Source organism: Aulonocara sp. 'chitande type north' Nkhata Bay, linkage group LG23 (genome assembly GCF_057382095.1).
Source record: "Aulonocara sp. 'chitande type north' Nkhata Bay isolate Kocher_YH1m ecotype deep benthic linkage group LG23, A_spYH_male_GT1.1, whole genome shotgun sequence".
Taxonomy (NCBI): domain Eukaryota; kingdom Metazoa; phylum Chordata; class Actinopteri; order Cichliformes; family Cichlidae; genus Aulonocara; species Aulonocara sp. 'chitande type north' Nkhata Bay.
The window spans coordinates 49,204,748-49,222,323 of NC_141365.1; the positions used below are offsets into that span (position 1 = coordinate 49,204,748).

Genomic DNA, 17,576 nt, shown 5'->3' on the forward strand with positions numbered 1-17,576 from the left:
CAGGAGTGGTGGACCCAAAATGCAGAACTCAGACACGGAAGTGAAACTTAAGGCGCAGCTTTATTGCTGGGAAAAACCTCGTACAACTAAACTCACCAAAAGAAAACCAAAAGTCAGAACAGTGGAACCAAGGACTGAAACACTGGAAAGAAACACTAAACTGGAGCAGGAGACCAAACACTAGGAACATAGAAGCAGAACACACAGCTAGTTGAGGGTACGACGCGACACTGACACAGAGAAACACAGGGCTTAAATACACAGACGGCAGTAATCAAGGGATGAGAGACAGGAGGGGAACACACCTGGGAGAAATCACAGCTGACGAGACTGAGCACACTCACATATGACACAAACCTTCACAATAAAACAGGAAACTCAGACACATGGAACCAGACAAGACATTGAACTAAACAGACAGATTCACAAACAGATGGGGTGACACCATAGACAGAGACAGACTCAAAGGCAGACCAAATATAACACACAGAACTCAAACAATAATAATAATCATCATCATCATAAACTAGAAAATGATAACTAAAAGCGCTGGGTCACCGACCCAGGACCATGACATATTCATTTATTTCCCTGTTTATTTATCGATGCACAAAAGCAATTATCTCAGAGACACCATCCTCTTAACAGAGACTCAAATCAGGAACCTGCAGATTATTAATCAGCAGCTTTAACTTCCTGTCTTTGTCTCACTAAACCTTCCACGTGGAAACTTGAGCTGCCCACTCAAGCACAGTAGGCTTTAACTGGCTCTGCTCAAGTCACTTCAGTATCTGAGAAACTGTCTCGATGCATGCCAAAGAACACTTTGACAATACGCTTGTGTTGAGTCAAATCCACCACAAGCATATTCTATGGCAGTTTAATTCCACTCCACATAAAAATAGTCACGTATTATTTCCCCCCACCACACTTCCTGCCAGTAGCTGGTGCCCCCACCCACAGTGCATTAGTGGTTCTCTGTGTTTAGTGGCTCACTCTGGGCGGCTGCTCGGTGGGGCCCGGCCCCCTGGCTCTGTTGGGCCTGTGCTGCGGGTGGGGTGCCCTCAGGTCTCGGCCCTCTGGGCCCATTTACTGCTCAGTAACATTTAATATCTATTATTTACTACTACTTACTAGCCTACTTACTGCATATTATTGGTTGTTGCTGTGGGTTCCCCACTGTGTTGGTTTTTCCTTGTGTTTTTCAGCAGATGATGAAATAGATTTTCAGTATTTTTTCTCTCTTCCTCTCCATCTATTTCTCTTCTTCTCTATTTTTTCCTCTTCTTCTGTTAACTTTCTCCCCAGCTTATCTTTTTTCTTCTTTCCTGACCCCCGTTCTGATTCTAATGACTCAAAATAAAGTAAAATCATCATCAAATATGACTATCAAGTGGACCAGTATAGCAAAAACCATAATGGTGGCAGAGGCCACAGAGCCAAGTGGCAGGATTTTCAACGTTCAAACCAGATAAAAAACAGAAATTAAATGGTGTTAAAAGCCATGAATTAAGGCAATTCATTCACAACATAATTACAAGTTTTACTGGACGTTAATATTTTTCTCTTTTTTCAGTGCAAAACAAACTAACAGTACACATGATGCTGGCAAGTTAAAATGTCAGTGTCTTTTATAGATAGCATGTCTAGCATCATAGTTTTATAGATCACGTAGTCAGGGTAAAAACTCCATCTCTGATTATTATTGTACATGACTGTGACATGCAGTGGCCTCAGCATCATGATGAAGGCGACCGGAGGAGATAGTTTGGTAGACATCGATGTTTTGCCGATGAAGGCTCATGTAGCGGTCCTCTTTGTCCTAAACAACAATTTACACTGTCATTTACATTTAATTAAAGTGCAGCTTAAAAACAGACATAATGCACTGCAGCCTCGGCACAATTAAGTGTAAAACAGAACTATGGAAAACTCACAAACATCTGGCGAGTTTCAGATCCTGTTAAGTTAGTTAGACCTGATCTGTTTTCTCTGTTAGGATAAAAACATCAGAGGTCATGGGGTGAAAAATACCTCAAAAACAAGACTAGCTATGTCTACAACTAATGTGTGGTGTTTGAAAAGAACCTATGAGATACTTTGAACACCACAGTGGCTGCTGTATGCAGTAATGTGCTCAAGTGATTTCAAAGGGTCATTTCATGAGTTTAAGTGCGTCAGTAAAAGTTTTCACCTGCGAGGATTTCTCCTCAGGCTGTAACCACAGGTTATCACAGCCACACTGATGAGTGAAGCAGCAGCAGAAATGATGGGAACTGTAGCCATGAACTTCATGCCAGAAGAATCTCCATCGTCTGTTGAATGTTGCCACACACACAAAAAAACTTCATTTTGAAAACATGAAAAGTCACGAAATTTGCATTAACCTGTTATATTAAAGTGGAAAACATGTTTATCTTTTCATTACATTAGAGTTACAATTGCATCATTCAAACATTTCACTGATGAAATAACACCAAAGTTGTGATTGGAGCAGTTTTATAATGAAATTTTAAACAAATTAGCCAGAAGAAGAGCTTAAAAACATTCCAGATGTTCATCTCCTGACTGAAACCTTTCATTAATCCGCTGCAGGCGGGAATGACGACCTCAAACCATGTATGACAGAAAAGAAAGTGTTAACGCAGTTCCAAACATCCACCTTGAATCTGCGGTGTGGGTATAAATAGAAAATGTTTTTACCTCTCACAGTCACACTGAGATGGAGAACATACAATCCACCACGAAATCCACACTCACAGGTGTAGTTCCCACTGTCTTCAGATGTTAAGTTGAGCAGGTGGAGAAACACAGTCTCATTTTCTTTGATCAGTGTGAACCTGGAGTCACAGCCATGAATAAAGCCTCGGTCGTAACGATAGAGCAGACGACACTGTTCTCCTCGGCTCCTCTCTGTGCTGATCTCACACAGTATCATCACAGTAATATTCAGAGTTGTTTTGCTGCATATTTGAGTGGAATCGGGTTTCTTTCCAATTGTCTTCACAAGAGTCTCTATAAATTGTTCCAGTTAAAATGAAACAAAATCGGGATTATAGTTTCTATATATTTGTTGTTGTGGGAAAATCAATCACATATATTATTTCACTAACCTAACTAAAGCTTTCTTCTTAAACACCTGGCTTTACAGCTTTTCTTTTTAAATTATATATATTTACCTTCACTGCTAAAAACCACAAGCAGAAGCAGGAGAAAGCAGAGTTTCCGTGCAGTCATGCTGGTGAGGAAGTAACTGTGGCTGACAGTGTGAGGTAGACTATAGTGAAAGCAGGAAGACTTGCACCCTCCTTATTTCACCTCTTGTGTCTACACTGAAACTTTTACTATGTCTAAAATAGAAGTGCATAAAAGTGGAAGGACAGTAGAAGGTAAACCACCAACATTGTTTAAGCCAGACTGATCTCTCTGTTTATCTGGATGGACATTGTGTTCAAATTATGATGAGATGTTTGTTCAAAAACAAAACTAGTCTGATACAAAGAGTCATGTTTGCCACAGTTTATTGTGTTTGTATTGTATTAAATCTGAGAGCCTGAGTTGGAGTATTATGACTGAATGGTCTCCATTACTGGGAAACAAATATCCAGTGTGAAAAGATGGACGTTTATTATAATATATGAATATTATTATATTAGTATGTCACCTAAAGTTTTATATACTTTAAAATGTTTCATAGAGCTTTATTATCCACTCCCACAGTTCCTGTGCTTCTTGCTGAGCGTGTCTTGTTGTCGTGTTGATGGTTCACTGAGATGATAGTCTGGTAGGAATCACTCGATGGCTGCTGAAGGTTTGTATAGGGCTGATCTGGCTCATCGTCATCCTTTAGAAAAGTGAAATATTTTAGGTATTAATCAAGTTCAACCCGGTCTACCCACACACTCTATTGATCTTTAAATCTCTCCATCTGTTGCCTGGATTATTTAATGTTTCTGCTCATTTCTGTAAGAGCTTCTTCACAAAATAAAGGACACTGAAGTTGGCACTAATAGTATTATAACACTAATCTGTAATTATCTATATAAGTAACATCCTAAAACATAAATGTACATGTTTTATGTTTACTGGCAAACTTTTAACTAGCTGCTGTAGATCGTAGCAATAAATTGCTCACCAAACCGTTGGGATTTTCAGGTACAGACACTCCAGATGTTCCTGACCTTAAGCAGCCACGTTGATAAGAAAGGATGTCAGCATTAGTGTAACACTATTCACATTCAAACAGAGAAAAATCAAGTAAGAACATCTACATTTATATTATCTTCTCTCTTAATAATGATAATTATTTTTGGAAGGATAAAAAGTGTTCATTCTAGACATGATGTTTAACATACAGCGAATTCTCATTTATTGAAATGTGATGTTTCCTTTTACTTTCTCCACATCTATATCATCTTTGAATTACTACAGCAAAAATAGTCTCACCCATTACTTTTCCTCCAGTAGATAAATCCCACGATAACTCCAGTTATAAAGATGATCACAACACCGGGCAGATAAACGGAAAAAGATTTGTCTGCTGAAGTGTGGGCCTCGTTTGTGTCTAAATCATTGAAAAGATGCATTTGTCAGTAAAATCATTTACTTTCATTTCCTGGAAATCAAAACACAAATCAAACACAGTTTACGTCTACTGAAACTCTGAGTGAAGTAATGAAACCCCAGTTTTATAACCACAGAGCTTTAAATATTGTCACTGTGCTCTTTTCTTTTGTCTTCTTCTTCTTCTTTTGCATCTTTTCTGAATATTACTATGAACTGAAATTGGTCCAACTGCTTATATACATTCACTGGCCACTTTATGAGGTATACTTGTTCAGGGTGTAACACAAATATTTCAGTGTTCATTTCATTTGTCAATCACATGTCAGCTTCATCTTCCTGGTTAAATAAAGGTTAATAAAATAATAAAATGTCAGCAAATCAATGCTCAAACAGAGCAACATGGCACATGTTACTGGTCCCAGTGCTTCACAAACTGCTGATCTGCTGGGATTTTCCCACACAATCATCTCTGTTCACAGACAATGGTCTGAAAAATAGAAAATATCCAGTGAGCTGTGATTCTCTGGGTAAAAATGCTGTTTACACATCAAACCTTGAGGCAGAGCGGACCACACTGGATATCACTGCTGTCCTCTAACAACAGCAAGCTGAGGCTACAGTTTGCAAGTCTGGACAACAGAAGACTAAAAAAACGATGCCTTGCCCGATGAGTTGATTTCTAACAGTTCAGACTGCTGGTGGTGTAATGCTCTGTGGGGGATTTTCTTTGCAAACTTTGGACCCTGTAGTAACCACTGAGCATCATTTAAACACCACAGCCTGCCTGAAGGTTGTTGCTGACCACATTCATGTCTTTATGCCCAAAAAATACCCATCGTCTGATGGCTGCTTCCAGCAGGATACCACACCATGTCACGGCGCTCAAATCATGTACGGCCTGCGCAGTCACCAGATCTCAATCCAGCAGAGCACCTTTGGGATGTGGTGGAACGGAAAGTTTGCTTCAAGTAAGAGCAGCTGACGAATCTGCAGCAACTGTGTGATGATGTAATTTCAATATGTCTTGAGAATCTTTGAGGAATGTTTTTAGCGCCTTGTTGTGCCACAAAAAATGAAGACATGTTTGATGGCTGAAGGTGGTCCAACTCGGTTCAAAGATGTACCTGATAAATGAGTCAGTGAGAGTATTTAAACTGCTGTAAGTGAAAATAAGAAGAAAAGAAATGAACAAATTACAAGAATAAAAAACACATAAGCAGGTCAATACAATGCTAACACAGTGCTGAATAACTGTGTCAAATAAAGAAACCAAAATGCATTTACCTTCCACAGTGACACTGATATGGACAATATATGTCCCTTCAGTGTTTGTACACTCACAGGTGAAGTTCCCACTATCAGCTGGTGTTAAACTGGTCAGCTCCAGAAAGGCAGTCTGATTTTCTTTTGTTATTGAGAACCTGGGGTCACATTCCTGAGTAACGTTCTCTCCGTGTCGATACAGCAGATGACACTCTCCTCCTGTGTCCCTCTGTCTTTTGATCTTACAGATAATCAAAACAATAGTAGTCTGACTTTCCTTGTTGCAAATCCGAGTGACATCGTGTTCTCTCCTGACTGTCTTCACAACAGTCTCTGTAAACAGGGACAGCAAAATACGGTAAATACAAGATTCAGCCTGTGTCAGAGAGGACTTTAGTTTCTATATTTTGTGAATGTTAAACCATCTTTTTAATCCCATAATAATGTGTTTAGTTTAAACTAAAAGCAAGGAGGTTATAAATTTAAAAATATTAATAATGCATAATGAAAATAGTTTCCTTGTATTACCTTCAGCATCATGGGACACAGCTAGTGGTAACAGCAAAATCAAGCAAAGTTTTGATACGTCCATGCTTGTTAACATGTCTGTAAGCCACCGACAGTGAAGAGGAAGATGTGCGGAAAGAAACAAGCTGAAGCTTTCCTGGCTAAGCAGACGTCAGACTGTTGCCCTTCACGGGGCAAGTGTGAAATGATGTAAAAAGGAAGTGTGCTGACAGGACTTTCATATTAAAAGGCTGTAAAGTTGAAACACTGTGCGAGCTCCCACACAAAAAGAAAACAAGCTAATTTTTCTTTATCACAGAGGAATTATTACACTGCTAACTGTCATGTTCGCTGAAACTGAAGGATGGATAATATTGTAAAAGTAACAACAAAACTACCATTTATCATAACATTATAAGCATTTTAAACTAAAATAGCGTGTTACGTCATCAAACCGCTTCATCCAATCACTCAGATACTTACAAAGTTTTGACTGCATTACCTTTAAAATTTGTACGAAGATGAGCATAAAATGAATAAAACTGACATGCTTGCATTTGTTGTGTAGTGCAACAGGTGTATGTGGCTGAGGGATTCCCATGATGCAATGCGTATTTCTTCTTCAGTCACCTTTCCTACTCACTGTGTGTTAATGCAGCTCTCTGCACTGAATCATACCTGTTATTAACCTCTGTCTCTCTTCCACAGCGTGTCTTTATCCTGTCTTCCTTCTCTCATCCCAACCGGTCGCAGCAGATGGCCCCGCCCCTCCCTGAGCCTGGTTCTGCTGGAGGTTTCTTCCTGTTAAAAGGGAGTTTTTCCTTCCCACTGTCTCCAGACTGCTCACTCATAGGGAGTCATATGATTGTTGGGCTTTTTCTCTGTATGTATTATTGTAGGGTCTGCCTTACAATATTGTTGTGATTTGTCGCTGAGAAAATAAAATTGAATTGAAAATTGAATTGTGAAGGCCACACCAGAAGCCACACAATTGGGAAGTCAGTAACGTCAGACACCAGCATCTTTATTTTAATTTTAATGCACATTTCCACAAACATAAATAACGACACATGTCCCATAAACAATTTCTGGTTAATGTTTTACTGGTGCTGGAGGTCTGTTGGACTGCTGAGGGTAACTGGAGAGAAAATGTTTTTTTCATTGGGCGTTAAGGTGTCTGGGAAGGGATCTCAGACCATTTACATCCTGGGCCATCTGACCTCAGGAAATCACATGATAAGGTGGGGCCAGGTTTCACAATGAGCTCACCCGAAACCCTGGCTGATTAGGACCCACACCCGCTTTCACACCTTGGCTCATGTGATTAGGTAGAGGATCATCAGGGGTCCTTTGTCCCTCTTTGGGGGGAAACTCTCACTGGTTTTAAATCTGGGACTCCCCACCATTGACCCTTAGAACTGAAGAAGCTTCTCGGATGAGAGGTGAAACGTCTTCAAGCAACTCAAGAAGTCCAGACGCTTTTCCTTCCAAGCTCCTTAGACTACGATGACCTGGATGACTGAGAACCTTCACAGACTTAAGTATTAAATTAATAGTTGGTTTTCATTCTTTGTTTTTAGATATTTTTTTTTCTATTCGTATCCCCTCGTGTATTTAACTGGCCAGTTCAGTCCAATTTACTTTGGGAAATATTTAATCTGAGGTAGGGATGCACCGATACCGGTATCTGGTATCGGCCTCGATACCACATTTTCTAAAGTACTTGTTAAAAGTTCCCCGATACCGAGGACTGATACCACGGTCTGAGCCCTGTCTATGTTTGAGCGGCATGTAAGGGGTTAATCACAGGCGCCGAGTCCCTGCCCCACAGGCCCCGGCTGCATCTCAGAGCTGGGAGAAAGCCAGGCGAGACAAGTCAGCCGTGTGGAACTATTTCAAAGTGAACGAAGACACGAAAACAAAGACGGACTGCAAATTGTGCTCATCGAAATTGTCCAGAGGAGGCTCTAAAGGTAGCGCATTTAACACAAGTAATTTAATCAAGCACCTAAAATCCCAACACGACAACGAGTACAAAGAGTTTGCCCACGCTTATTTACCCACGCTTATTAGCACAGAGGAGCATAGCTGATGCTAAAGCAGTGGGACGGAAAATAGTTGGGCATTTTAAACATTCCGCCTTAGCCTACTCCCGCCTCGAGGACATTCAGGGACAGCTCAACCAGCCAATAAAGAGACTGCAGCAGGACATACAGACACGCTGGAAGAGCACGTATTACATGACATCAGTCCTATTTTTCCACATATTAATACATTTATGAATTTTGTGCAGGTATAAAGAGCGCTTCTTCTCCAACACTGCTCCAGAGGCCAAGCTGCACCTGAAGCAGGAGCTTCTAGAGGTGAGGCAGAGGGGAGTCGGGCAGAAGCTGCAGAACCTCCTGCTAAACTGTTCCTCAAGGCCCAGGCTGCCGCTGGCAGCAGGTGCTGCCATTGAGCTCGACACATACCTCGGAGAGGCCCCAAGCCCTCGTGAAGACAGTCCTCTGAAGTACTGGGGTGTCAACAAAATCAGGTTCCCCACTTTGGCTAAAATAGCCTGTAAATAGCTCTCAGCCCCATGTAGCAGTGTGGACAGTGAAAGGCTTTTTAGCTCAGTGTCACACATTATAGATGAAAACAGAAACAGTCTGACTGCTGATGATGCAGAAAAGCTACTTTTCTTAAAAAACCCTGCCACTCACTGTTTCTCTCCATTTAGTGAGTCATCTTAGACTTGATGTTAATACCTACCTCAGTTGCACTGACTGCCACAGTTCTATGTCGGTGGATGTTGTTAGTTTATTCACATATTGTGCACTAAATGGCAAAGATGTTTATTAATGCCCCTTGTGTTGTCCAAAGCGGCAGAGTTTAAAATAAACTGAAAAATACTTGAGTTGCACTGTCACTGTTTACATTTTTTTATAATTATTTATTCTGTAATATGTTGCATACAACATGCTTTTCATTTTAAATAAATGTTCTTAATTCCAAACCAGTCCCTTGTTTGTTTGTTGTTAAATTATAGGACTAAAGCTGTTACCTGTAAATTTAAATCACGTTTTTATTAAGTACTCGGTATCGGCGAGTACTGAAATGCAAGTACTCGTACTCGTTTCCAAAAAAGTGGTATCGGTGCATCCCTAATCTGAGGTAAACATTTTGCTTTTCATTTGACCCCTGACCTGTCTGCTGTAATGCAGGAGGCAGGTTTATGACCTATACTGCAGCCAGACACCACAGGAAGCCTTCCTCCATGTTTTCTTTACAGTAATTGATTCAGCCAGTTTAAGTCTCCTTTGTTTTTGTGCATTAGATCACTGTGTGGGTTGTGTTGAGTGGTTATGTATTTGTAAGTAGCCATTATGACTTGACTAGTGGTGTTTATCTCTTTTAAGGGTCTAGTATCATCAGTTAATTAGTTTTTACTGTTTGGAGAATTATAACCATCATAATCAACCGAATCATCTCAACATGTATTTGCTCAAAAATGTATTTATTACCACAAACATGTATTTAATTATCAACAAAAGGAAAATCAACAGTTTCTAGAACTCCAACAGGGGCAGGACTTGGAGGTACTGGGATTTCAGGAGGCAGCAGAATGGTACACTGGTCAGTGTCATTATTATTGACCTGTGATGGTGGATGGCCTTGGAGGGAGCTGAGAGGTAACTCAGACCTCTTGTCTTCAGGACACGTAAAGCAAACATACTCCTTCTCAGCAGCTGGAGACTTAGAGACATCCCAACTCATCAGCCTCATGCGTTTGGGCATCAAATGTTCCTCTTCATCATTAACAGAAAAAGCAGTAGAATATCTGCGCTTTCTGCAGAGACCTACCTCTGCAGTGGGTGGAGGTCTCGGAGGCAGAGGAACATCTCTAGGACACATGAAAAACGTCACGTCATCATCCAGGGATGAACGATCGTTTTTCAAATCTGGATGAATGATCTTGTCTGTGTCCTTTGCATGAAAGCTGGCATCAGCAGGTGGAGGATTTGAAGAAACTGGTACATCAGAACTCATCAGCCTCATGCGTTTGGGCATCAAATGTTCCTCTTCATCATTAACAGAAAAAGCAGTAGAATACCTGCGCTTTCTGCAGAGACCTACCTCTGCAGTGGGTGGAGGTCTCGGAGGCAGAGGAACATCTCTAGGACACATGAAAAACGTCACGTCATCATCCAGGGATGAACGATCGTTTTTCAAATCTGGATGCATGATCTTGTCTGTGTCCTTCGACTGAAAGCTGGCATCAGCAGGTGGAGGACTTAGGAGCTCACATGCAGGTGCGCTGATAGGTCGGAACATGAAAGCGGGAACTTCATTGTCCAGAGCACAACGGTCTGCACTGGATGAGCGTGGGAGCTTCTCCTTTGCCTGTGGAGGAGGCAGACTTTGACTTTGTGTTGCAGAGGAACATTTAAGTCATCTGACGTTTTGCTCTGTTACATATTATTATTGTTGTTGTTGGATTTTTCTTTAAAAATTCACACGATTTAATGTTTAGAAACAGACACAGTGAAGGGTAACTTACCACAGCTCGAGCCATTTTAGGCGTCTGTCAAGGCAAAGACGCAGGATTTGGTTTCTCTGTGTAAGATTACAGGACAGTTGTCAGTTTCATTTTCAAGTCAGTTGGATAAATTCATATCAAACTTCTCAAACTGTATCATTAAAGCATTGTTCAGGTGGACAAATATGAAAGATATGAAGATAAAAACAGTAACAGCTGGCAATCAAGGGAAAACAACCTTACGAAAAAGGTCTTAATCATTATTGTTTAAAAGTAAATCTTTCAGTCCTTACTTCAGTGATTGTTTGAAGTCTCTGTGCTTGTTGTCAGTCGCAGATTTGTGTAAAATATTTGCAGTTTGTGAATAAAGTTTGCAGGAGCTCCAAAGTTTGTCTGTTCAATACCAAAGTAATGAGGAGACTGAGTGCAGGTTTGGAATCCTCAGTGACAGAAGAATGCAGCAATGTTTGAATTTGAATTTGTTATTGTTTTATTAACAACAACTACCAGGATCATACCATAGCAACACAGTGATGCCCAATCAAATGTCAGGTACAAGGGATAGCCCACATACACATCCAACAGCACAGTAAAGCAATGGGCACCAATGCCACCAGTCAGGCCTTAAAAATACCTGAGTTATATAACAGCACACTGACAGTGTCTCATCCAAAAATGTAAAATGTATAAATACAGTTAATATCATTTTTATTTAAATTTTATTTAATTCTCTTCATATAGTGCCAAACAGATGTCTCAAGTCGTCACTGTTACAACATAGATAAACATGAACATGAAATCCATTATTTAATTCTCTTCCATTCACTCCAGTTCAATTCAATAGCTATATAGATGGATAGACAGATACTGTATTATATACTATATTGATTCCAAATGGAGAATTAATGTGTTATATCACCAGGATAATGAATTCAAGTAGTACAATCTCCAATAAACAGACAACACAGTTCAAGTTCAAAGTGCAATATGTGCAGGATCCAGGCTTTATATTGTAAGATGCAAAATGTTTATATATACATAATATTGTTGAAAAACTAAAGAAAGTTAAAAATCAAAATAAGTTTATTGTCACTGTGGCTGATGTGATTGCAATATGAACCCGGAAGCAGACAAGGGAGAGATGGAACTGAATCTTAACAAAAAAACAAACCATTTATTAGGTTGAAAAACACGAACACAAAACAAGGCCCAGCAAACAGGGGCGGAAACTAAAACTAAAACCTATACTGGGAATAACTCGGTATGACTATGACAACTATGACAAGAAAAACATGAACATGAATCCGAGGAGGTGCATGCGAGAAACTCTGATGAAAAAACATGAACATGAACATGGACCTAAACAGAATCAGGAGATAACCTGAAACCCGGAATAACGTGAACGGAGGAAAACGCACCAACACTGCCCAGAGGAAGACAGCGGACTTAAATACACAGAAGAGAAAGGAGGGAAGTGGAAACACAGCTGACACAAATGAACCTGACACCACAGGGGAAGCAAAATGAAACACACTGAACATGGAAACACAACCCTTTCATAATAAAAGACGAAACAAGGAGAGACGTGGACGTGTGATGGGCTGAGTTGCCAAATGGCTGGTAGGCTTTTAGCTAGGCTTTAGCTTCAGCCAAGTGGAAGCTAAATTGGCTAGTCATTCATATGTAAATTAGGTTGTTACCTGAGAATTCTGGAGGGGAGTGGGGGTGTGTGAATGATTGCTGATTTCTAACTGCCAACTGCCTCTTTGTTTGTCTGGGGGGGAGCTGCTAAAAGCGGTGAACTTCCTTTTGTGTTCGTCTTGATGCATTCTCAATCATCCAGGAAAATAAATCTCCAAAAGTCACCAACTTGGAGTGGTTAGTTTCCTGAGCCACAAGGAAACTTGTGTTTCAGTTTGCCATCTTAGGGAGAAGGAGGATCATCACAGTTTTGGTGGTTGTATAAACTAATAATTTGTTTTAATTAAAAAACTTTCCCTCTGTCATTTCCTGAGTGTTTCAAAATAAAAGTCCTCTCTTTCATGTTTTGAATGTGAGGCTGTTCCTGTGATGCCTTCAAATCTGTTTCAGTCTGCAGATTTTTACATTTCAGACCCAAAGTGACTCAAACATTTACTTAAAAGAGGTTTTTGTTCGTCTGGGTTTTCCTGCTCAGCAGCTCTAAACAGGCAAAAGCAGAAACACACAAACAGAAAGAAACAGGAAAATATGTGTTTCTGTGAACAATGCAGCACCAAAATGAAAGACCAGGACTTATTTTTAATGATTGACCAGTGTTGGGTAAGTTACTTTAAATTAGTAACTTAGTTACATTACTAGTTACTTCTATCAAAAGTAACTCAGTTACTTCAAGTTACTCGTTACTTTCAAAGTAACTAGTTACTAGGGAAAGTAACTTTGGTTTTACTCAGAATTCTCTTGTTAATGTGTTGCTTCCATAACTTTGCCAGTCTTCTAGCTTGCTTACCTGCCACAAGTGCACTGTGCCACCTACCAATAGAAAGGAAAAGATAATGTGCATATTTCCACGAGAGAAATCCCACGCCTGGACCGCCGTTGACCGCCACCATGATTCTAGCCTACGTCACAGCATCATGTGCGCCTTTTACATCCAACACAAAAACTGCAGTCGTGGTGCTGTCGATTGTACTCAGAACTCGGAAATTCTGCCTTCTGAATAGGAAGATGTAGGTAACACCAGACTGCACATGAGCTGCATACAGGGCTGGACTGGGACAAAAAAATCAGCCTGGGCATTGTGACTAGAGACCGGCCCACCATTATAGCAAAAATCCTAAAGCCTTTGAATGAAAACAAACGCTGCTGTGACAGTGATGCTCACTGTCTTGATGGTGTATATGCATCAATCTATCAATCGTTTGTTGAAAGATTCAGATAATGATTTTTTAAAAGCGAGACACTTTAAATGTCATGTTGGAACAGGAAATCCTTGCCACAAAGTTGAGAGCATGAAACTGTCCACAGTGTCTTTCACTGAAAATAGGGCGCCGAGTCCATAATCTCCCACCAAACTTGGCACGATGCAGTTAGACAAGAACCGTTCTCCTTGCATCCACCAAACCTCATCTGTCTCATGTGTTGGATTGCAATACAGAGAAGTAGGATTTGTCACTCCAGAAAACACGTTTCCACTGTCCACCGTGCTTTATACTACTCCATCTGACACTTTGCATTGGGCTTGGTGATATAATGCTTGAATACAGCTCCGTAAAGATCTCTACGCACTATTCTTTAGCTAATCTGAAAGCCACATGAAGTATGGAGATCTGTAGCAATCAACTGTGCAGAAAGTTGGCGACCTCTCTGGACTATGTACCTCAGCATCCACTGGAAAATTTAGTAGAGAACAGGTGGCATCCTACATTTTAAACGAGAATAAGAAAGAAAAGTATTTCCTTGTGCCCCCCTTTCCCTGTTAATGCCCTACCTGGCCCCCCTGGCAACACTTTGCTAGACCCGCCCCTGCACAGTTACCAGCTGTCAGCTACCTAAAAAAGGATCCTGGTGTTATTTGTCTCTCAGAAACAGTTCATAACTTCCTTTCAACTCATTCATGTCACCTAAAAGGTAAACCTGTTTCTCCATCACAGCTCTGATGATTCAGTAAGGACATCTCCTGGTTTCATCTTCATGTTTCCCTCTCACCACGTAACCAAACCGACATCATGACCAGCAGCTTTTTTGCAGCTGTGGCTCCAGCAAACATCAGCTGATACTAGAAATTAATATGAAATAAATTCTAACAACAGCTGATCAAGCTTAAACGTGCTGCTGTTGTTTAACGTGAACTCCGCTGGTTTCCTCTTTCTGATGCAAAGTGGGAGATAAACAAACAAGAGAGACGATCAGCTGATCATTGATCAGTTTTCATGATTGAAGTAGAAACAGGAGAGGGAGGGGGAGAATGAGAGAAGAAGAGGCAGCTGTGCAGCAAAGACACAGAATAACTCCAGCTTTGTGCCTTTTTCATTGTAGCTGAATTACGGGACTAACTGTTCCTTTTCACCTCAATAAGAAATGCGTAATATTTTCTCTGAATACCAGATGAGACAGTTGGCAATTCTAATAACTTATGAACAAAATAAAGTTCAACATCATTAACTTCATAGCACCACCCAGCTGTATAGAAACTCTGTCATGCTAGCTAGCACGCAGTACGGAAAAAGTCAGAATAACAAAAATAAACTCCACCTAAACTTGGTTCATATCTGACCCAGAGAGACTGCAGGTCATAACTTCTTACCTGAAGTTCAGTTCACACTTGGACCGGCGGCCGCCTCGGGTCTCTTTTCCTTCTGCATCCCCTTTTCCCTCCTCCACCTGCTGGCTTCCACCACTTGCTAATGTTACTGAATCTGTGGAAGCTCCGCGACAGCCACCACACGGAGTAACGAGTAACGAGCCTATCTAAATCCCAGTAACGACTAACGCGTTCCTGATTTTAGCATAATAACTAGTTACCATGCTCGTTACCACAATAATAAAGTAGTTACTGTAACACGTTACTTAATAACGCGTTAGTCCCAACACTGTGATTGACAAAAACATTAAATGATCATGTTTATTTTCACATAAATGTTCCATCGGTCCTTCTTTTACAATAAGTTTAGAAATGAAAAATACTAATAACACACCAGGAAAAAGCCAACAGCACGAGTCCTGAAAGGCTTAAAGAGAAAATAAACGCACAAAGAATGAAACAAAAAGGCACAAAACCTCAAAACAAGAGTGAATTAAATCTGAGCGACACACAAAGATGCTAAAAGCCCCAAACATGAACCTGTGAGGTCATTAATACCTGTGTGTGTGCATGTTTACATGTCTTTGTGGGGACCAAAATGCCCGTCCCCACAAGTTTGAAGACATTTGTGAGACTCAGAATGTGGTTTTAGTGTCAGGGACAGTCAGGTCAGGGTTAGGCATTCAGTCTTAATGGTTAGAGTAAAAGGCTGAGGAGAGCATGATGTCAAATAGATGTCCCCACAAGGATATGAAAACACAACCGTGTGTGTGTTACTGTGAATTTGTGAAACAAGTGAAGATTTCAGAATCAGTGAGAAATGTTTCACTTCCTGTTGGTGAAGAAGAGCAGACTCCTCTTCAGCCACAGAAATGAAGAAGCTTTTATTTTGTCAGCCTGACAAACACGAGCTCAGCCACGAGCAGAGGCGACCCTGCAGAGGTGAAGGTCACAGTCAGAATCAGCGCCAGAGAACCGCACAAGGACGGCCTCATTGGTCACGGCTGAGTTCATTATGTGATGGTAACAAGCTGATTATTACAGAACAGGAAACACACGTCTGCTCATCAAACACCAGCTGCTGCTGCTTTTATCAGTCTGACAACAAAACCTCACAAGAAAGAAGTTTTTGTGAGTTTGCAGCGTTCCTCTAAACTGAAAACTAAAACAGCCTGAAAATGGGAACACGCACCCACACTCGAGAGTCAGGCAGCTTAAATGTGTTTGTCTTCATCTGTAGTTACGTTTCATTGGCTGGAAATGTGCTAACTGGAATCATTCATGAGTCCAGATGAACAAAAACAAGTGTTTACTGCTCCACGCTGCACGAATCTGAATCAAAATCACTCAGACGCGCCCACGTAGGCATTCCACTAAAACCATGTGACCACCTTCACCTTTAAACCTGTCGTGAATATAAATTTAGACTTTTCACTTTATTTTGAAAGAACAGATTTGCAGGAAGTGCAGCTGCTGCAGAAACTCTTCACTTTTCACTGGCTTTAATCTTGAAGGTTTCTCCAGATGTGGAACTTTCATGCTAAACATTCAACATCTGACGACCGTCTCCGTGTAAAACACTGACAAACTCAAACTTTATACGGTAACTGACAGATTTATTCCTCCATTTTCAGGCATTTCACAATGAACTTGGATTAGTTTGATGATTTTATTCACGTTGGTGAATAAAACCAGCCAAGAGGCTGATTCCTGCAGAGGAGGAGGCAGAGTGGAGGAATCTGCAGGTTCTGTCTCTAACACACAACCAGAGCTTCAATCATAACGAGCACATAATAAAACCATGATCCCCCCTGATCGACTCTTTTAGCCTGTTTCCTCTGGATCGAACAGGATCTAACAAACCCCAGCTTCTGCTGGGACACTGGTCATCATGGGAGGAAAAAGATGGCTGCCGTGTTGCCGTTTCCTGTCTTACACCAGCATTATACTTCCTGTATCTGTGGGTCTGAGTTTTTAATCAGAGGATGAACTTAAAGCTTTCAGTCTGCTCTACAACCCACCACCTATCCACACGTCTGCTAAGTGGACTGGAAATCAGTAAAACTTCTACCAGACTTTAGTAAATATTGCATTAAGATGAGCAGACAGATTTTAATCTCAGCATCGTGCACACAGATTTTTCAGGACACTGGAAGAGTTCCTGCCGTGGATTTAGATGTTAGTGTTGTGTGGATGATCCCATTCTGTGATCTTTGTGTTACTAACACTGATGACACCACCGTTATTGGACTCATCTCGGACGGGGATGAGTCTGCCTACAGGAGGGAGGTTGAACGTCTGGTGTCCTGGTGCAGCCACAACAACCTGGTGCTGAATGCCCAGAAGACAGTGGAGATTATTGTGGACTTCAGGACGCACACAGCTCCACTCCCCCCCATCATCCTGTCTGACACCCCCATCACCTCTGTGGACTCA

General features: G+C 40.9%; 2 protein-coding genes across 3 annotated transcripts in view; one reads left to right on the forward strand and one right to left on the reverse strand.

Annotated features, from left to right (window-relative positions):
* LOC147302895 (NLR family CARD domain-containing protein 3-like) overlaps positions 1 to 17,576 on the forward strand; it is a 164,953-nt gene that overhangs the window by 123,477 nt on the left and 23,900 nt on the right. The gene's annotated exons all lie outside the window — the stretch shown is intronic.
* LOC147302899 (uncharacterized) lies at positions 3,692 to 6,433 on the reverse strand. Of its 2 annotated transcripts, none has more exons than XM_086284542.1 (5): positions 6,358 to 6,433; positions 5,851 to 6,162; positions 4,448 to 4,564; positions 4,136 to 4,194; positions 3,692 to 3,844 (listed from the first exon to the last, which is right to left on the reverse strand). In XM_086284542.1, exons 1-5 carry the CDS (start codon positions 6,431 to 6,433, stop codon positions 3,692 to 3,694), a joined length of 717 nt encoding a protein of 238 aa, XP_086140668.1. The 2 variants fall into 2 exon arrangements, with proteins under 2 accessions (XP_086140668.1, XP_086140669.1); XM_086284543.1 differs by having other exon boundaries at positions 4,136 to 4,181; positions 4,447 to 4,564.